The 22,201-nt window shown below is 43.1% G+C and overlaps 1 protein-coding gene across 2 annotated transcripts in view; it reads right to left on the bottom strand.

Moving 5' to 3' along the window:
- Window positions 1-2,776: 2,776 nt before the first annotated feature.
- Window positions 2,777-22,201, bottom strand: part of FAM135A (family with sequence similarity 135 member A) — a 59,803-nt gene continuing 40,378 nt past the window's right edge. The window contains exons 13-20 of one of the 2 annotated variants that reach the window (XM_026051257.1): window positions 19,758-22,026; window positions 17,655-17,815; window positions 15,648-15,739; window positions 13,430-13,527; window positions 9,166-9,317; window positions 7,379-7,489; window positions 5,278-5,391; window positions 2,777-4,718 (exon numbers count right to left, since the gene is read on the bottom strand). In XM_026051257.1, coding sequence (XP_025907042.1) covers window positions 4,513-4,718; window positions 5,278-5,391; window positions 7,379-7,489; window positions 9,166-9,317; window positions 13,430-13,527; window positions 15,648-15,739; window positions 17,655-17,815; window positions 19,758-22,026 — 3,203 coding nt within the window. In that variant the 3' untranslated portion in view covers window positions 2,777-4,512. The remainder of the gene's footprint in view (window positions 4,719-5,277; window positions 5,392-7,378; window positions 7,490-9,165; window positions 9,318-13,429; window positions 13,528-15,647; window positions 15,740-17,654; window positions 17,816-19,757; window positions 22,027-22,201) is intronic. The other variant, XM_026051258.1, reaches the window with a different exon arrangement.

Below are 22,201 nucleotides of genomic sequence, written 5' to 3'. Positions count from 1 at the left end.
ATGAAGGGGAAGGGGGTGACGGCGCAGCCCCCCCCCCCGCCGCCATGCCGGGCACCCCCCGCCGCCTGCAGCGGGAGGAGGGCAGGGGAAGCGCCGAGGCCACCGGCTCCCTCCTTCCCTCCCTCCTTCCCTCCGCCCGCCGCTTACGCGCTGCCCCCGCCGCCCCGCGCAGCAGCCGCGCGGCCATGGCGGCGACCCCGCCTCCGCTCCGCCCCGCCCGCCCCGCGCGCGACTCGACTCCGCGCACGCGCAACGGCTGCGGCGCCTTGGCGGGGGGCGGCCGTTGGCGGGGGGCGGCCGTTGGCCGGGGCGCGGCCGTTGGCCCCGCCCCGCGGGCCGGTGCGGAGGCGGGACCCGCCAGTGCGGGTGCCTGCGCGACGCGTTAGGGGAGGCGCGAGCGTCGCCATTGTGCTCCTCGCAGCCTCCAGAGGCGGCCTGGAGCAGGGCGCACACTGCCYGCAGAAACCTTGGTGGGCCACGGTCAGGGAGCGAGGGTCGTGCTGCGTGTTGTGCCAGCCACGTTCCTGGGCTTTCACCAAGGCAAATAGTAGATTCTGCWTAAACCTCAACCTGGGCCAGGAAACAGTTGGGTGCATTTGGTGCAGCTCAGGAAGCCCTGGGAGCTGTTTTGAACCTGGAGACATTTGGTTGTAGCTCCAGGTGACCTTGTTCTTCAGTAAAAACAACCTGGATGCCCCTGCCCACAGATACTAATTAAACAACAGAAAATAATTTTCATACAGGCACTCCTAGAGACTGGAGTACAAAAGAGTGTTTTATGTTCAAGTCTGAAGAGTTTAAGAAAGCAAATCTAGGTGGTAAATTAGTAACGGTGATGCTCCACTGAGYTTATGGACTGCATCTGGCAGGGCCTACGCTCAAAGCAATTATATTTAATTGGCTGCCTTATGTGCGACATTTTCTGTAACAGCTTTTTATAACATGGTTAATTGGGGATTAGGGATGGAAAAGAATGGAAAATCCTCCATTCTAAGAGCGAAATGCTGGGCTTCCAGACTGGAGCCAGTGAACAGGATTACTGATGGCTCAAGCAGAAAAAACTGCTTTTCTGCCCAAAAAAAAAAAAAAAAAAAAAAAAAAAAAAAAAAAAAAAAGGCAAGCTGAAGAGCTTACCAACTATGCGGTCAATACAGTAAAAACCAAAGTGAATTGACTAACCTTAAAAATATTCATACCAAATTGCCTGCAGATACCAGTTACTAATAAGTTTTTTACCTTCACAGTTTAAGGCAAATCCGTAAGAAACATGCTCACATGCATCATTCTCAAAYGGCAAGAATGAAATAACTAGGCAAGATGAATTAGAAACTATTCATCCACCTAAAAATAAGCTGAGGTGTGCAAAACATTTTTCCTCTAGTCTTCCTTCCTTTTATTCACGTAAAAATACCAAACTACTTTTTAAAATKCTGAATAACGCATTGTTAAGATCGCGTGGTTGAGGAGGTGGTGAATCTGAGCAGAGTAAAAATGAACATGCATAGGCTACAGAATTTGCCCTTCTGCAGTTGAGCCCAATATTTATTTTCCTTCTCACGCTTTATAATGATCACTTATTTCCTCAGTGGGAATTCCTTTCCTTATTTCCTCGCGAGGAGGAGTCAAACTACATTATGCTCTACTTTATTTTGCTGCTCTAAGAGGCAGGGAGTAGAAGAGCTGGGGCAGAGACCTCTCCTGCAGCGGGTCAAGGGGCCATCCGCAAAGCCCCCCTGCAACCACTGGCACAGAGGCAGTGAACAAAGGGGCTCTCGTCCTGCCCCAATCCTTCTTCCTGCCCAGATCCTTCTTTCCTCACTCTGGCTTTCCGCAGATGACATCCCTCCGGGCTGTGCACGTTAAGATCCTTGGTACAAAAGGGATTTTGTGGCTGTAAGGTCTCCCTCAAGAGGGAATTTCCTGGCCCTGCTGGCAATTCCCCTGCCCAAGAGGGAATTTCCTGGTGCCTTCCGCAACAGAATGTGAACCCCTTTCCCCAAAGAGCAGCCATTTCCAGACCTGTGAGATTAGAAAGTTTAATTTTGATAGAAGATTCAAACACAAACCAAGGAAATAATTTAGATACACTATGTACACACACATGTTTAAGTACAGTAATTCCATTTACGCAATGTCCTCCTAGTAATATCCTTGGGAGCTGTGTGAAGTGACAGCAGCAGCGTCAATGCCTTCAGGGAACCAGAGGCTGGCAGCTTTCTGGAAGAAGACTTGGAGCTTCATTTCTGTCCCCCTTCTATAAGCAGCGCCTGAAGCAACGTATTTCTCTTTCAAGTGGCTGTGGGGTGTTTTACTCAGCACTATCATAAAAGGAGAGGCCACTGTTGCTACAGGAAAATGAAGGCTGGGTTTAAGGAGAAGAGGGGAGGGAGATGGAGAGTTTTTTGACTCCTGATGCAGGTAGCAGCCACTTAACCCAGGGCTTAACAGCTGTCAAATAGCACCACAAAGCTACGGCCCTGGCCGGGCCACCRGACCACACTGGGCAATACAAAGTGGGGGAAGAGAAGGAAGCAGAAGTTCTGTTAAACTGGGCCTGTCCTTTGAAAACTTGCTTCTAAATATCATATGCTGTCTTAGAGCCTCACGGAGCAAACTATGTTCGAGGCTGCTTAAATGCACGGGATCTGTGATTGAAAAAAAAGTTGGCTATACCTAATTTCTGCTGTGCTAACCACAAAAGCATCATTGATGGTTGTAGATTTCCAGAGACACAGCAATATAGACATTTTCCTATAGTGACAGAAATGTCTAAAACTGAAAATGGATGTATTATAAGCAGGTTAGCTTGCTCATTGTGACCCAAACAAAATCAGTATTTTGTTGATTTAGCTCCCTACGCTGATATTACAAACCTAGCTACTAGAATACTGTTCACCAAAGGACAGCTGAGATGTCAGAACATAATTTAAGTATTTACAACATAGTAATATGGTCATAAAATAAAAATTATTAATAAAAATAGACTTTTCAGAGTGGGAATGTATTTAAGATATTTTTTTCTGCCATTATAAGGACTTGCCTAACGCAACTCAGTAATACAATAGTCTTTTGAGAGTGTACACTGCCAAACCATAGGTGCTCRTCTGAAACATGAAAGCTACAGCAAAAGAAATATATTACAAACCATATTAACAAACCATATCAAATGCAAGATTTCTTCATTATAAACTCTTATTGCTATATTCATTTCAAATAATACAAAATATATAAAGCCTCCCCAGAGTTTTGGTAATTAGCAGATTGCAGTTTCTTTAATTGCTTCCGTTAGAGTCATGTGTTCATTTTATTAACACCAGATGCAATAATACAATGCTAAAAATGAGCATGCATCATACAACAAATTTGCGTTTTCCCCCCAAAGTTCATTACAGTTAGTGAATGCACATGTCACCCTTTCCCCTACCTTTAGGGAGTGATTGTTTGAAATATATAAAAGGGAAGGAAGGAGAAGCCAAACTTAATGCTATTCAGCACCAGTAAAAAGTCAACAGACCTTGAACATTCCCGTGTATCAAAACATGTTATCTGTATCACTAAACAGGTCAAGTTCATTATATTGTCCCATTTGAAGATGTATGGATTTATATTTACAATACTTTGTAGTCAATAAAACATTTTAACAATATTTAAAAACTGCTTAAATTCATAAAAGTATTGCAGAAATTTATAACATTTACTTATTTTACGTACATACAAGGAAGTCCGTGTAAAACTGTCCATGTCCACATGAAGAACTGACAAAGTAAGGAGCAATTTTACTAAGTCTTGCAAAACCCCAATTGAAGGCATCAACATTCAAAAATCTTTAGTTGCCATTTGCTTCTCAAGACTAAAGTTCCAGTAATAAAAGTGAGTATGTAAACTAATATGTTCTCGAGATCAGTAGAAAATAGATTCCCACAGGCATAGCATGTTTAATAAGGAGGAGGATGATTTTGTAGGAAACTGTTAAGATGTAGTGATATCTAAACAGACAACTCAGTAAYGGCCTCCTTTGTGAGACCCACAAGCAGAGCTTTTCTCAAACATCTCGTATTTTAGCAGCTCATTGTGTTTCCAGTTAAACCTTCTGCGGTGCTAAAACAGAGCTGAGTGTGTAATACCTTATTACAATTTTAACTTCCCCTTTATTTTGGCATCTAAAGCCTCTAGCAAAATGTAGCCATGGAACATTGACTTTGTAAGTCTAAGAGCCARTAATACCCCAACCAAAAGTACACACTATGCTTTAGTCTCCAAATAATTAGGTACCCAAATTAAGAAAAAGTAATAGAAAAGTAAAAAGAACAAAATAAAAAAAAGATATTGCACAGCCACATTGCCTAGAAAGTAAAAGTTGATGTTAAAAAAGCCCTAAGTGTGGATGATATAAATTATCTCCCATATAAAAAGTATAAATATCTCTTAAAATACAGCTGCAGCTATACTTTAATACCACACATTATTTGATTCATCTGTTAATGAGGTAACAACCGAGTCTCTTACAACACTTCACTGGAAATATTTTAGGGCAGCAACAAGAAAGAACTTTTCTAAAAATATTTCTGAATCAAGGACAGCAATGTGTGCAGCTCTTCCTATGAGCGAATCGGCTGTATTGGGCAATGCATTAATTACATTATAGCGAACCAAATTGCATTCCTTATTTTGGAGAACTGGCAGAAGCAGGTTCTGGATCATCTCGGCATAAATTGGTCCTGTGGAGGGAAGCAGAAGTAAGTTGTACTGTGTGAATCATCGGAAGCAATTACGGTTCTATGACCTTTAATGGAAAATCTGTGCGTTCCAGAAGAAGAGAGGCAATGTATGTCGTGCTGTTTCTCTGCTAAGGTAGAATATAGAACGTTTCATTTCCTCAGAAGTCTTTGGAAAAACARTTTTATAACTCACACATTTTCTTGCTCAAACATTTATTACACTAACTTATTATAATGTTCTTTAAAGGTATTTACTTGCCAGTAATATTAGAACATGGCTGTGCCAGCCTATCTTGCAATAAATACAAGAATCACCCATCTCTGAAAATAAGAAAGGCAATTTTCTTTTCAGTGCTGCTATGAAGCCTCTTGTAAAGAGAACAGGACGAGTTCAGAGGGCAGGCCAGGCCCCACAGGGCTCCTCTCCTTTCTGCAGAGGGAGCCCAGCGTGGCTAAAGACACGATGGACGGAGTTACCTCAGTGAAACACCCAAAAGTAAATGGGATTAATCAGACCTTTGAGGTTAAACCTCAGGGGACTTTTGGGGGTCTTTATTACCTGATTGCTTATCCTTTAAAGCGGTTTTACACATCTCAATGCGAGCAGAGTGATAAGGAACATAACGATCCTGCAGAGATCCTACTAACACTATGTTTTTGAAGTAATGAAGACCTGCCGGAAAAGAGGGAAGAGAAATACGTTCTGTAATGAATCACTTGGCATTTGCTACAGAGTAGTTACATATTTTACAGCTAAAATCGGGAACCAACTTATTACTAGTCCTTGTAAAATAAAAAAAGGCAGAAAAATCTATTACAATAGATCTTCTGGCCAGCCCCAGAGACGGCTCCACCCAACATAACTCACCAGGTTCCCCCCTTTTATTAAAGCCAGTTTCCTACTTCGTGGGCAAGCACTTTAACAGCAAGGGGAAGCAAAGGTGATCCCCTCAGCAATCCCCTAAGTATATGCATGCATGCATCTATCTATCTATCTATCTCTCTATCTCTCTATCTCTCTATCTCTCTATCTCTCTATCTCTCTATCTATCTATCTATCATCTGGGCTGCTGCAATGCTTTTGGTTCTGAACAGCTGGCATGTCATCTTATCTGGCAACCTGTTGTAATTTCTCGTCACAGTATGAAAGAAACAGTCACTTCCCAGACCCCAGGAAACACCAGCCAGATTGTGGCTGCTGAAGATCTGACAAGCAGATTTTAAGATTATTCCCAAAGGTAAAATACATCTAGAATTTATCATCATGAAGAAGCAACACCAGAAAATTAAACTTAGCACTGTGCTTAAAAACATTTAAGTCTCTCAACTGGCAACATAAGGTAACATGTGCAAGGGAAACAAAATTCTGAAATTCGCATAAATTTTAACTCTCTGCATTTTGAGCTGTCTTACTGTCTTTTGTTACTTATAAGCAGACAAAGACACATCTTGTTCTTTATCAGCAATTACCAATCATGATAATTTTAAAGCTACAGAGTAGCTTTAACTTAAAAGAATTTTGAATGGCCAAGTTCAGAAAGGAAACACAGAGGGCCTTCTGGATAACAATCAAATGTTTAAGTCTCAATTCTCCCCACTACCTGCTTTTATTCATTGCAATGAAGATTTCTTTTTACAGGGCAACTTAATACAAAGCTTAAAAAAACGTTTTGTTTCCTGATTCTAAAGCTCAAGATAAGATATAAATGGCCTTTTTAAGGTCACTTTAGCAGGTTAACTTTTTAAGGTTGCTTTCCCTGATTAAGCAAAAAAAATCCCTTGATAGCTAAGCAATGAATAAACTGCATTTAAAAAAAAATCATTCTACAACAGCATAGTAGTAACTGCATAAACCAAAACTAGTTTGCAGATAAATCACAGAGCGATCTTTTCTTTCCAAGAATCAGAAAGCTTTTTTTCCCCTTCCCTCTCCCTTAAATAAAATTATCAGCCTTTCACGTCTCTCCTTCTCCCCAACCTTTCCTTCTSGCTTGCACAAAGCTCGCTGAAGAAGCTGGAAACCAGCGGCTCTATGGGGCAGTGACCCAAGATACAGCACCTGGTGTCTTCTTTAGGAAAAAGGCAGGAAAAGGAAGCTGAATCTTCAGAAGCCAAATTTTGGGTAGTCATTTACAGTCTGTCTACAGTTTATGGAAATAAGATCTGAAACTCAGGTCACAAGCTCCTATTTAACTCTGATCTAATTTTAAACATTATATGAAGTTCAACTTCTCCTTCCCTTTCAACAACAAAAGCACCTTTATTTTCCCTGACCAGCTTAATGAGGAAAGTAGTAGTTTTTGCTAGCTAGTAAAAACTTCACAGCAAAATTTTCAATTTAGATAACAGTAAGAAAAGCAAAAACAAACAGATAAACCTAAATAAATGTGGATGTACTTGATTAATCACAGGGAAATCACAAACTTCAGTGGATGGGGAGCAGCCTGACACAGTGTGGTGGCAGCTGTTGCTCTTCATTACTTAAGGAGAGAAGCCTCAAACTATCTACCCAATTTTGGAAAAAAAAAGCAGTCTTTTGTCTATAAAAAGCCAAAGCAGCCTTTAAATACAACAAGAGTTGGTTGGACAAGTATTTGTAGGTCTCCTATTTGCATTAAGGTACAGTGGTCCTTAAAGACGCCACTCCTAGCGGTGCTTACCTGCTTTTTTACTGAGTTTRTATAAGAAAGTCTGTCGTGGATCCGAGTGGTCTCGACACGTCAGCTGCAGTAAGGAACCAGACTTCTTCCACTTCTGCATAAACCACAGACCTGCATTGTTAGGTACAATGTGAGTCCACAATACAATATGAAAAGTAATCAAACGTGAATAAAATATGCAGAGCTAAAGCCCATACACTTAGCTCCTCCTCCTTTTATTTTCCATGTTATCATTATCAAGCCCAGGAGCATTTTTGATTTTTATTCATTAATCTTTGCTGTCTGTATATGCAATAAAGCATAAAGAAAATTATTTCCACTTATGTGCATGCCCTTGTAGGAAAAATAAGCACTTAAAATATATACATACACACACAAAAACACACGTACATATATAAACGTTGGCCCTAAGCTAATTCACTGATTTTATTTCTGTGTTTTACAGAGTATTTGAACATTCTGCTGTTGAAATATGTAGAACTAAAACCAAGTGTTACTTCCCAAAATTCTAAGAATAACTTTATAGAATTACTGAGTTCACTAAATATAACTAGAAGAACAAAGGAAGTAGATTTTTCTGTGAGGAAAATTATCTCTTGCTATAGCTCTTCCGCCCCCCTTTATTAGTCAGTGCTTTGGGCCAGCTAGCTGACTTCAGAAGCATCTCTTGCCAAGCAGAAGGAAAGGAGGCAGCCAAGCCCTCACACCCTCAGGAATGCCTTCAGGCACTTAGGCCGCGCTGGGAAAGGGTTACCTTCTGCGCAGCAATTCACTGAAGGACACTAGTGTCCACACACGAGTGTGGTAATTCAGCCTACAACAGCAATATTTATCATCTTAGTATTATTAACAGGCTTGAAAGTCTAAAACACAGAGAAGGTTATTGTATGAAAAGGCCATTTTGAACAGTTTGCAACTATGGAAGATCAAAAACTTCAGAAATCCATTTTTTCAAAGAGCTTATTCTGGATTCTACTTCCAAACCTCTGATCCCTGATAACTAGAGGGCCTTTCCCAGTGCCTGCAGGATGGATCCAACAGCCACATCTCCCCGCAGGCTGCAATACTGAAGGCTGTAGAAGCCAGTAACGTTAATTCCTTGGGGAGCTTCCACCAAAATGGGGGATTCYGGGACACATTAAAACACTTGAATGCAAGCGCCCACAGGACTACTAAGTAGTATAGTAGTATAGAAACCCCTATCCTGGACCTTGAGAATGTGCAAAGGAAAATGGACACTCACAAGGTACAGGCAAGGCTCAAACGGCACATGGGAACATTCAGAGAAATCCAGAATTTTTCTTAATATAAGAAAAGGCTAAAGATATCTTTTTTGAGAGAGAGAGAGAGAGAGAGAGAGAGAGCAGAAATGCACCAGTAATAGTCCAGAATCCGTTTAGGGCATTTTATTTGCAATTTAAGTAAATTGCATTTACTTAAAATTGCAAGTGTAAAATTTGCAAATTTTATTTGCAAATTAAGTAAACTATAACTCATGATAAATTGAACTCAAACTATAACTCATGATAAATTGAACTCAAATACATTTCAGCTGGAATTTCTTAAAGCTCTAACAGAAAATCTGGTCCAAGCAAAGGGCAAACTCACCTGTCAGCCACCTCCTGCACGGAGACTTAACGTGTGCAGCCCTTCCCTCTCCCTGTGATAACCACATCAAATGGGCACATCCCAGCCTGGCAGGAACCTGCCCCCTACRTGTAACCTCTGGGTACATTCCAAGGAGAAAGTCTGCCCCAAGCTCAGAGCACGGAAGCATCACACATTACCTGTATTCACAAGGGCACTGCTGTTGTAGAGAGTACCGAGATGGGGCCCAGACAGAGACAGGAAGGTGTGCAGTTTGTTGAGGTAATATTTAAACCGAGGCCTTGTGAGCACTGAACGGATTATTAAATTACCCAGTGAATGTCCAATAAAGCTGTTTAAAAAGAGAACAGGGTAACAGGGAATTTGATGGCAGCCTTTTCTTTTTCTTTTCCTTGCTTTTTAGTTGTGAAAAATAAAAACCAATGTCATAAAGTGCTGAAGGAACACAGGAAAAGACATGAACACAATGTTTCCCTGCAAAGYCTGTATGTTACAACAAACAAAACCAGAGCTGGTCTGTAGCTCCCACCTGCACCCTTCCCTTAGAAATGTCCTCAGCCCCTCAGAATTATTTTACACATAATTTTCCAGCAATCCCTCCCACCCAAGATCAAAATTATTTCTGAGGATTTCTCTTAGAGCCAAGTATGGAGAGAACATTTTGTGATGTGCATGACCAAACAAACTCCTGCTTGGACGTGTGCTGGCATTCAGTTTGATAAAAGCAGCACAGGTACCAAACAACCTGCTGGASGAGGATCCTGTGAGAAGGAAGAATTTAACTGACTCTGGATATTTCCACAAAAGCAACATCTCAAATCTGCTCAGCAACCTGACCAAGAGAGGTGATTAACAGCTGGTGCTGGGCAGCTGCAAAATAACTGCAAAAATCTGCAGGGAAAAAGAAATCTGCATTTAGTTGTTTCTCTCATTAATTAGGCTAGAGTGAAGATTGATGGGACTCTGTTTAGCTTCAAGTATCTATAAAAATAACAACAACTTGATCTGTGTTCCTTGCTGTCTTAATACACAAATCTGTATATAGCACTTGTTTAGCAGGGACACGGCAAAATAAATCCAATAGGTTATTAATATATAATAAAGCAAGGGGGAAGGAAGCTTGTTTGGAGTGTCCTTCTTTGGAGATCTTCCAAACCTGCTTGGATGCTGCCCTGTGCTCTGGGTGTCCCTGCTGGAGCAGGGGTTGGACTGGATGAGCTCTAGAGGTCCCTTCCAACCTCAACCATTCTGTSACTGTATATGATCACGTTAATGTTATATATGTAATATGACATTATATATTAATATCTTGTATAGTATAACTATTAATGCAGTTGTTATGCTAACAAATCCCCGGAGAGGTAAAGACCAGACTCTCTTAGACACAGAGTTAGCTGTATAAGGTGCAGGAGGCAGACAGAGTGTCTTTCTCCTTCACACGTGCAGTGCCAGGACACGGGCTGCCCACGTGGGCAGCCCAACCTGCACAGGAGATCCAAGGCAGAGCTACTAGAGCCCCATGGTGCGAGTGCCACAGGCTTGTACCCATCAGATCACCCTTCCAATCTGCCGTGTGTCACCACATTCTTAAAGAAAAATGGCTAAAATAAAGCTAGCAATGCCCATGGAGAATATAGTAACCGGACAGCAGGTAGCCTGCAACATGGAGAATGTAAGAACAAATTATTTGATTGGTATAATTTCTTCCCAAGAAAGAATTATTAACTCTGAAAATTCCGATTTAAAGCTAAATGGGGAAAAAAATAAACTGTMTTTGGGTACAGAATTGCAGAGTCACCCTAAAATCTCTACCTCTGCCATAACTGTGTGTTATTGTGATAGAATAAGGTATTTGTTTCATACCAATATATACGTAGTCTTTCCTGGCACTTTTATTACTAGATTACCAAAACTGCTGCAATATTAGTAATTCTCCACTGCAGTTTGATGGCTTTGTCTAACAAATTAGGAATGAAARACACATCTTGTGTGCGTTGTTATACAGATGCATGAAGAGCATAACAGTGGTGTACTTGGAAAACAAAATACTGAGCTGCTGACACTGCTGCACATGAACATTTTAAAATATTGTGCTAGAATAAATGATAAAGTACGAGCAAGAAAGCCAAACTCATAGGTATTTTTAGAAGCAAGAAAATGTACTGAAAATTGAGTCAGTTTGTCCTGAAGATAATGCCTATCACATAATTATAGCTCCTGAAAAAGACGAATTATTTTCTAAGAAAGATTTGAACCTCAACAGAGATATTCTGTGATATCTTTTCACCCACTATTTACTCAGTGTTATAAATGAATGAGTAACTGTCATATTGCCTCAGAATCAAGAACATTTAGGGACAAAACAGTGATGAGGCCTCAGTCAAACCCATCAGGAATACGGGCACACCAGAACCAAAACTTCAGAAATGTGAAAGACCAACTTGAGATAAAAAGCTGCTTGCAATGAGCTATGTGAATGTGCCTCAAACATTGAACATTTTTACTTTTAATTTGTACAGAATTAGAAAACAGATTACTGTAGTATCTGGTATTCAGTTCAAACACATAAGCTTTCTATTTGATTTTCTAACAGAAAGGTTTAAGGATTTCACCACCTCCAGTGTGAGGCAGAGGATTTTTGGAAGTGTAAGGCAGAAACAATTAAATCTTCCTTTCAGTTATCTGCAGCTGCAGGATGCAGTGATGCAGCTCTGCAAAACCAGGGCGTTTCTGAAAGCAGGTGGCAAYGTCACAATCTTTTAAGCATAAAATTTCACTAATTCAACAAACTAAAAAAAAAATGTACTGCAGTATTTATATGTGCTTCATGGCACAAGCTGACCAATTCAGATCACACTGTAAAGCTGGACACAGCAAAACCTCATTGGTCTTTGCKAGCAAAAAGATCTGATCCAACTATAAGAATTCACAAAAGAAAAAAAAAATCAGCAAGATACTGAAATAATCCGAGGCTCAGCAAGTCTCTTACACACAACATATCCTAYTTCGTGCCCTTTTCTTGTGTTCTTTGCCTAAATATCTGCTGACTAGGCTAGACAGAGCTTCGGGCTGACCAGGAAGCAGATGTTTTCTGCATACACCAAGAATCTCTCTTTTTGTAAGGCAGTAAAAGGATGAAAAAGCTGAATAATCCAACTGAGATGAAAATCCAGAACAGAGAGGCTCCAAGCTGGAACAGACACGACTGAACCATTTGCTCCAACTTCCAAGCTGGATCTCACTCCAAAGTTTTATCTAACTCTGAAGATGCCGCTAGGACGAGCTGGACATGTGAGGTGCAAGTGACCCACAGCCTCCCTCCTACCCAAACTATYCTGCGACGCTTTCACCAGCGGTTCTTTTATGCAAGAAATCAGTGTGGGTTTAAACAAAGCTTCCAGTTCTTGCTTCCCACCTCCAGGGCGCTGAGAGATTATTTTTCCAGGCGTGGCAGGGGAGCTCCTGCATTAGGGTACCGGGCACCAGTGCCCTGGTGCTGCCAGACGCGCTGCCTCCCGAGCACAACGGGAGGCCCACACGTCTTTCCTCCCCGGGGCCTCACAGAGCCACAGGATGGTTGAGATTGGAAGGGACCTCTAGAGACCATCCAGTCCAGCCCCCTGCTCCAGCAGGGACACCCAGAGCACGGGGCGGCATCCAGGCGGGTTTTGAAGACCTTCAGAGGAGGAGACTCCACAACCTGCCTGGGCAGCCTGTGCCAGGGCTCTGGCACCCTCACAGGGAAGAAGTTCTTTCTCGTTCCTCTTCCATTCTTCCYCATTCCTGATGGATAATATGAGGGTATCTAAACAAATGGGTAAAGTCAGACTTAACTCTGGTGCTTTCATCTACCCAGGAGCGACTCCGTTAGCGCCGCTGAGTGAGGATGGCAGGCTGCCCAAGGAGTGGACCCTACACTACTTTCAGAAGAATACATGGGGCAGATATTCCCTTAAAGTAGCTGAAAAAGAGAACAAGAACATACACATTGGGATAAGCCCTCTRTTAAGAGGTGAAATATGCTTTCTAAAGGATGAAAAAATCACAAAACACAAAAAAATACCCCACAAAATGAAACTTTTTCCTCCCACGGTTGCCCTGCAAAGTGATAAATCTGATGGAATTTCCCTGCAGATATTAGTCTGCCATGTCACATTCTGTAAAGAAGTCAGAAGAAAGCTACTTAATTTAGAAAAAGACACTATTTTTTCTTTATTTCCTTCTGCTTTCTCAAAATACTAGTGTTTTACTGGTGAACGCTACCAAGCAGGATCTCCGAGGAGGCACAGGACACCAGTTCCCAAGCACATGTCCAAGTCCCTCTGTCCCCAAAGCCCCAGCAGGACAAGCTGTGGCTATGTCACTGCTGAGCATCATGATTCAGAGCAACACAGGCCTCTAGTTTTAGTTGTATTTCTCTAAATAGTACGGAAGAGACATTACCTGATTTTTGAAAGGGTTAGATTATAAATTTGAATATACTGTATAATTTCATCTAAAAGGCGATCTGTCATGGAATCAAAATCAGCAAAGGTATCATTCTGTAAAACAAAAGAAATAAAAAAATAATAACCGTTTTCTAATGCAGCAATACACATTCTGCATTCAGTCTGAATTTTTATTCCCCAGTCTTTTGATTAACAACACACATGTAAAAGCATTCATATTAACTTCAAACAGAAACACTGCAGCTGGTTGTTCCCATTTTTTCAWTTTTTTCTTGTAATATAAAGCGACAGACACATTTTATTGCGAGACTACTTTGTTCTAATATATCAAAGCAAATCTCAACATAGCAAACTGCCTTCCTTACCTCCAAGCCTTCCCATATACACAATCTCATCTGTAGAAAAAGAGAAGACCAAACTGCACGTGCAAAACTACATCATACCACCATGAAGTAGAAGTAGGAGACAATTGCTATACCAGTAGCAAGGGAGTCCATATTAGCACTGTTTAATTCAGAACTCCTTCTTCAAAACATAACTGTCAACTGGTAGCTGCTTCTCCGCAATGATTAACAGGAAAAGATTAAAAGGGAGTAGGCAAAGGAGGAAGGAAACTTTTCAYCCCATTCCCAAGGAGCTGTGCTAAAACGTGCAGGGCTCAATACAGTCAGAAATGATCTGGAAAAGGGAAGCAGGAGATGGCAGAGTTGGCCAAATCACTGGCACCAAATCACTGAGGACAGTCGAGTCTAGACCAGAATTTCAGAAGCCTCTGGAACTGCAGCACTGCACCGGTGGGTGACCGAACGGCAAAGCTTAGAAACACARCACGGTGTTACGTGGGAGAAACAGCCCTCAACACATGCCCATAATAATCTATCTATATATAATACAGATTTGTGTGGTTTATGCTGCACTAGGTTAGGAAATCAAGGGAAGAATAGAGAAGAGCAATATAGCAATTAATAAGCCCATTATGTAGAAGCATCTTAAAGCATCTCAAACTTCCCATCTTAAAAGGAAGGAAGTTTGGAAATGGGCAGAAAAGGATATCATGGATGGACAAAAAACTGTTCCACATGAGAGGAGACTGAAGGGACTAGATCTCCAATTCTCTCTCTTGTAGGCAGTAAAAAATTATACTTGTTTACAGAATGGTCAATGGAATTGAAATGGAAAACGGGGAAAGATTATTGACTATCTCCCTCCACCTCAATAATCTATAGGGACATCAGTTGAAATTTCCTTGTTTGCAACAGGGATCATTAATGCACCTATAACTGGGAGATACACCTCAACTGTAAAAACCAGAAGGAAAAAAAAAAACCATAAAAAAAAGAGGATATCAGCCAGCATCAAGGAGAAAAATCCAGGAGCAGCTGCTGGACTCAGTGGCCTTCATGGGATCCCAAGTGGGGAATTTTCAGGAGCGGTGACAGCCCAAACCAGGAGGCAACCGGAGCTCCCTGCTGTCCGGCAGGGGCCACGGGAACCTCCCACCAGCTCGAACMGAGACACCCTCTCTCCTAAGGCTGCCCATAGGCAGCCCAGAGGAAAAACACCTATACAAAAACGGGGGCTTTCTGTGCTTTTTTAGGTTTAGCTAATGCGAAAATAATAAAGTTCACCGAAGTTTAAGGCAGAGACAATTTGATATTTGATTCAGTGTCATCACATGGATCTTGCAGTACAGTGACAAAAGAACAGAGCAAGCCTGAAAGACTGATATTTTGTATTGCTGAGGCCCTGTGAAATACACATCTCCCTTCTTCCCACACCAATTTCTACCATTAGGAGCCTGAAGGTAGAAAAAAATATTAAAATCAAGGGTATTTTATCTATATTTCTAAGTTATGTTTTCTGTTTTGTTGTGTATACTGAAATCCACCAAGTTCTCAGCATAACTGAGCATCRCTGAGAACTTGGTGGATTCAGGATACACAACAATACAGCAGCAACAAATGTTACTCATTATACATCTACCTTCAGCGTGATACTAGATGTTGTAATTGCTTTGATACAAATGACAAATGAGATCACAGAATCTATGAGAGGACTTACTTTTTATGAAATGCATTTAAATCATCATTCCTTGCTAAAGGCAGTAAAAACACACAGAAAATACAAACTGCAAGGCARTAGTGCCACTAAGCATGTCTGAAACGGTATGCTCTTTATTGCTTTACAAAAATGCTCTTGTTGTTGGCAAATACCTGATTCCTCTCGGACATAAGAAAGTCTATCCTCCCTCCAGGTAGACCTAGCTCAATGTAAGTCTTCACTAATCTGAGATCTGCGCTGTTACCTTGAAAGGGAAAACAAGCAAGAGTTACAGACTGCAAAGTGAACTTGCAATAACAAATAAAGAGAATACTAAAATAACTTRACAGCACAGCTTTATATTTAAATACAGCTAATGATATTCCCGCCCCTAATGAAAATKCAGTGAGTCCTGGGTACATAAACTGCCATGTCAAACATAACGCAGAAAAAAGAAGTCTGTAAAAATGTCATTCAACTCGGCCACCATGTAAAAAAGTGAGGATTTAGGAAGTCACAGAATCAYAGAATCATAGAATGCCSAAGRTTGGAAGGGACCTCAGAGGTCATCGAGTCCAACCCCCCTGCWCACGCAGGGTCACCTAGAGCACGTGGCACAGGGCTGCATCCAAGCGGGTTTTAAAGATCTCCAAAAAGGAGACTCCACAACCTCCCTGGGCAGCGTGTTCCAGTGCTTTGTCACCCTCACAGTGAAGAAATGCTTCCTTAAGTTCCTGTGGAACTTCCGATGCTTCAGTTTGAAGCCAGCACCCAATAGATATATGGTACTGTGAACACTAAATCCTTGAAAACCTAGTTAGGTTTTCTCAAAGGCAATTACAGTACTSTGAGCCAATTTAAAGAATTTAGTGAGAGGCAAGGAAGAAGGGCACATCAGAAAGGTTTTCATAGAGTAAAAGTCAGAGTGTGGACTGTCAGCAGGCAGAGGTATATGAASATATGTGATACACAGGACAACTAAAGCTCCTTTAGGAGCCTCTTTAGATTCCCCTGCTGCAATGGCCATGGGCCCCTTCAGGGTTGTAGGAAGGGTATTCCCACATTCGCCATCTAAAGCGCCCTTCAGCTTGCCAAGGATCTTACAAGAATGCACCCTTGAATAGCAGAACAGAGCTCTTAATTAAATCAGCTCTTAATAACTGATTAATAACTATTATTATATATATATAAAACTTTTATTAATAACTGATTTAATGAGAATTCTCAAAAAAAAAAAATCTCAGTCTGTGTATGGACTGTCTGATTAAATGGCAGTTTTTATGACTAGGTTAAGTCTTGTATCAGCTCTTGGCACCCAATAACATCTGAACAAGAAGGGATGTTTCTGAGTTCAGTGTTAACAGTGGGAGCTTTCTGCTCAGAGGCAGAAAGAAGAGCTTTATTTTCCATTTGATTTTAAATTGGGAATACAAAACATGAACAAGAAATTCCTGCAAAGCTGGTGCAGTGCAATGCTCTCTATATTGCTCTGGTGCATTCCCTTGCATTGTTCATTTCAGAAGCATCACAGAAAGAAACAAAAAGGCTGATGATAGGAAACCACGAAAAATTCCTAGCCAGAGGGGCTATCATTTCTCAGCATGCACGCATGCTTTAAACTAAAAGCAGGTGAATATATTCCAGCTGTATAAAATTTTCCATCTTATTTCTTTCAGCAAGGGATTTTCTCCTTTCTCCTGTAGCAGCCTCTCCGTCCTTGGAGATGCTTTAGGTTCCGTGGAATGTGGTCCTGGGCAGCCTGCTCCGGTCGCCCCTGCTTGGAGCAGGGAGGTTGCACTAGGTGATTATCTCTCTAAGAGGACAATTCCACAGACATTCTTTTCCTTGACAATGTAAGACTATAAATTTTGAGTGAAACTGTATTGTTATTAACTCTTGCTTATTACCAACATATGGGAAATTAGGGCATAGAAACTAGGAGATATATCTGAYTTGAACTATGACAGGAATTGAGTTTGTGGAAGCTTTGAAGAGAAATGTCACATAAAATTCTTAATTTAGAGGATTTCATGAAATAAACTGTTGGAGGTACCCCTACAGAATCAGGTTCCCATTTCCTACTGTGAACTTATTTTGGCAAGGTTTAGCTCAAGAGTGCAAATGAGAGCAACGGGACATCTGCACGTCGGCCTCGCGCAGCAGCAGCTTTCCCCACATACCATCCAGGCCGTGGACACAGACTATCAGGTGTATCCCATCTTCCGAACAGTCATCCTCTTCCATGCTAAAATAAGGTATTGAAGAAGCCAGTTTGAAAACATCACTATACATAAATCCGGGAAGTTTAAGTTGCTTCAATTCTTCTTTGGCCTGGAGGAAACTGAAACAGAACAATATTTARGATAAAACATTTACTCTAGCATCAGCAGACAAATGTGAGGGTCTCCCTAAGGTAGAGTCTTCTACTGCCTTTTTGCTCTTCCAGTTTAATAGGTATGAAGAAAAAAAGTATTTGTCAAATGACTGTCCTCACAAAATAAGTCAGTCCCTCAAAATATCTTTTCCATTTCAGCTTTTTGAAGAACCTTTTCTCAGATACAAACTCCACTCTCTTCTCCTTTAAAAACCTGAATTATTTCTGAAGCCACTGAAGATTYTGATTTAGTTCTAGTCTCGAGCAGCTCTGCTTAAAGGCAACACTGACAAAATACCATGAATTGTAACGGGATCTGAAACCAAGTATTGACTTCTGATAACTCCTGCCAAATGTGAAACCTACTTCTATGGCAGCAGGGAGCTGAACAGAAGGGTGTAAGTGGTCACCAGAAAGTCCTTCTGATAGACTATGTGATACTTGTTTCAAACGAAGCCAGAGTCAGACCTCTGATCTGTGCCCTACCACGTGAGGACTCGTGCGACACGGCTGCAAAGAGCAGAGCCCTGACCATGCCACGAGGTCCCTGCATTCCCGCTTTCCTTCCCCTCTGCACAGTTTCATTGAGAATTACCTTCCTCACAGAATCCYATTTCAGAGTTTCTTTCCAGCTTTTCTCAGTTTTCCTTCAAGAYAAAATTTTCAGAGTTTCCTATGTCCCTTCCCTCCTTATTTCATCTGCTCTGCATGATCCCACACAGCATTACCCTGCATCCCATCCTCCTCAGCAMCCCCTGCCTTATCTTCCCACCATTCTATACTCTTCCTTCTCTGTCTTCCCAGATTTTTCTCTATTTCATTCCTCAGTTAGTCTGAGAAACTCAGCTTAAACACGTCTCATGGCTCTGTCGGTCTCAAAACTAGTTCTCTAAAGCAGCTCCTGCCCTCAGGGATTACAATTAACCCACACTCCAGGAGACCTGGCTTTCCCCAAAGCCACATCCCTGATTTTATTCCCAACAAGCTCCCCCTTTCTTTCATCTATACAAGACACACTGAAGATTGTCTGCTTTTCATCCCTCCTATTCCACGCCACTACCCACTTTCTGCTTCCCATTTTCTATAACTTCAGGAGCTACATTTTTCACTTCTATTCCTGTTTTCTTCCACCATCCTTGCTCCTGTTCTCGGCTGCTTCCCCCAGGCTCTCTCATCTTCCTATCTCTTCCATCTGCTTAATATTCCCTTCATTTCTCCTGGCAAAGTTCCCTTCTTTCTGACAGCAACCTGGCACTTCCACTGCAAGAGGGGCTGAACTGCCCCTTCCCGTGTGCAGCCAGTAATAGGCTGTATCAAGGGAACTGGCTGTGTTTACAGTTAGAGAAGGTACAGCTGGAATCCCTGATGTTCCTCTGAATTCAGCTTTTCTGGTATCCAAACTGCAGTGTAATTTCAACTACTGTGGTCTTTTGGGTGCTACATTTTGGATATTTAAGTTGAAATTAGAAAATAAGGCCATCAACCTGGCCAGCATCATGCACAGTTTCACTTAACCAGTTGCTTTTTCCTTTTTAAAACAAAAGCACCGTTTCCTATACTTACTGTTTCCATTCATTCCCATTTCATAAAGCAACATTTTCATGAGCAGAAGCTGCTACTACGCTATTTTGAGGTGAATGCTTATTTTTAAAAAAGCACATATTAGAACCAAAACCCTTCTGTTTGGCTTGAGGTAGATCAAACTACATCAAACCACATGAAATGGGGGGTTAACAGATGGGAGATCTGTGCTAGCGCCTTCTCTGTGGACACCTAGGATGTGGTGCACGCGGAGCATGCGGGACCTACAAGCCCCAATCCAGGCGCATCCCAGAGGAGGCCCGGCCTCCTCCCCGCTCCACCATCGCTCCCGACCGCAAGCAGCCTCCGTGGGGAAGCGGCCACTCACGCCAGCATCTGGGGCCTGGGGGAGCCGTCGAACCAGGGGGCGGCCGGCGCGGAGCCGCCGCCGGAGCCGCCCGGGTGCTGCGGCGCCGCGAGGCACCGGGCGCCGGCCGAGCAGAGGGAGCCGCGGGGAGAGGGGAAGGGCCGGCGGGCGGCGGCGCCCGCGGGGGGCCCGGGCGGCCCCGCGCGCCCTGCGGCGCCCTCCTCCCCGCCGCCGCCGCCGTCCCCGTCCGCGCTGGAGGCCGCGTCCGAGACGGTGCAGTCCGGCTCCTCGTAGTAGCCGTTCTCGATCATCTCCTCGTCCTCCTCATCCTCCTCGTCTGCTGGGGAGGAGCAAATCGCCTGCGCTTCGTATGTTTCCTGTCGAGGGGTGATGGGGTTGCTGCTGTCYGCCGGCCAAAGGTCTGAGATATCCGTGCTGCTTTGCGAGCCAAAATAGTCTTCTACCAGCCCTTGTTTTACTATATCAGTGCTACTGGTTGGAGAAAGATTGTCTGCACCAGCTTCACTTGTAGCTAGCAGCAATTCCTCAGTTGTCTCTTTTACCTCTGAGGTTTCATGATGTTTCTCTTCACTGTGTTTTGCGACCCCACACTCGGTGCTTGTGGATGAACAACCCAACACAACAGAGGGCTCACCCATGTCAGCAGCTTCCAAATGCAATTGAGCTGTTTCTGCTGTCGTGCTCTGATGCTTTTCAAGGTCCTCAGAGTCCTTAGAGTCCTGGGGGCCATCACTTTTCCTATCAGCAGATATATCTTCATCTGAAACAACTAAGTCCAAAAGACCTTTTGTGCCTGAATGTGAGGAATGCACAGGCAGAGTTTCATTATTTGAATGCCCTGAAAATACAACACACTGTTGCTGCAAATTGCTGTTTGTTTTCTTACTGTCATCACATTTTGCCAAGTCAATTGCTCCCAGGTCCAATACTGTTTTGCTGTCACTTAGCTGGCATTCGGGTACAACAGATATCTTTGAATTCTCATCAGGCGACAGCTCATCATCGTCCGAAGGCAGCGAATTTATGGATGTCAAGGATGATTGTATTTCACTCACGGCACTGGTGCTCTCAGTGCAGTGGCTTTCTACTGCATTCTTTAGAGCACAGTCTGGTTTTAGTAAGAGCTGAGGAAACAATCTCTCACTACTGCACGCTCTTTGCCCTTGGACGTTTTCGAACACCTGATCAGGGTTGGGGTGAGTTGCAAAAGAGCTGGGTTCACTCTCCACCCCTGAGTCTGAAAACCGAGACGAGGCGCATGTCACACTCACATCTGGCAGTTTAGCCACCTCTCCACTCAGAGAAGCTGGAGTCTCTTTCGGAGGAGGAACAGGCTGACAACTTCTTATCCTTGCTGGGACAACGCAGGTATGTTGCGCATTTCTTTCGAGGTTGTCCTCCTTCTCCARTACTTGTTCCTGTTCTCCTGAGTTCAGCTTATTTCCAGATTCCGAAGCCTGAATATTGGGTGTTTGCAGATTCCCTCCGGGCACTCCATCGTGGGGAAACTCAGCCCACGACCCGATGTGAACGGCCACCTTCTCCCCCTCGTAGGGATCCCTGTCGCTTGGTTTGACCTCAGTCGTCCTGACCCCCGGGGAAGCCGCCTGAGCTCCATGCCGAGTGTCAAGCGAAGCTCCGCGCTGCGGAGCCTCTCCCTCTGCTTCCGTAACTCCAGGACCTGCCTGGGGGATACCAAGCCCACCAAAACCAGTCGTATCTGTGCAATGAGAATTCCCTGGGCTCCCTGGAGTGGCCTGAGCGCCCTCGGTCTCGGCAGTCCCCGGCTCAGCTCCTGGGGCAGCCTCTGTTGGCCCTGGCTGCCCGGCGCAGCTCTTGGTCTCSTCCCAAGGACACTCCTGTGCCGGAGGCTCCGGCCCCGGGGCCTGGCGACAGGCGGGCCGGGCGGCTGCGCCCCGGCACGCGTCCTCCAGGGCGCCGCTCTTCAGGCACTTGTAGCCCACTAGCACCACAGAGTCCTTGGAGTTCTGCTTCACTATTTTTCTCGTGTTTTCAGGTTTCATTGTTTTCATAAGCTTCGTAACCTTCACTTTGGATTTATTTGCATCTTCGTTTCTCCCTTTCAATGGCTTTGTTAGCAGCTTTTCACTTTCTGAATGCCAAAGGTTGGAGGTACCTGCAGGTCTTGAAATTTTCAATTCTGGGCTAGTAAARCCAGCTACAAAACCTTCTTCAGCATCAAATTTATCCAGTTTATTGGACTCTGACCTTGGAAGATTCTGAACTACCAACCAGGGMACATCCAGATCTTTTATCAAAAGAAAAAGTGAGAAAAATATATTATTTACAACACTGTGCAAAGAACTGCAGCTATAACATAACTAATTGTAGAACCTTAGAAATCTTTTAGAAATYGAGAAACATTGCCAGAAAATAGAAACACTCTGTCATAGCCAGGCAGCAACACAAACACACACACGCAC

The sequence above is a fragment of the Nothoprocta perdicaria genome, unplaced genomic scaffold (genome assembly GCF_003342845.1).
Source record: "Nothoprocta perdicaria isolate Ctin4 unplaced genomic scaffold, notPer1 scaffold_74, whole genome shotgun sequence".
NCBI lineage: Eukaryota > Metazoa > Chordata > Aves > Tinamiformes > Tinamidae > Nothoprocta > Nothoprocta perdicaria.
This window is presented reverse-complemented; position numbering and strand designations above follow the sequence as displayed.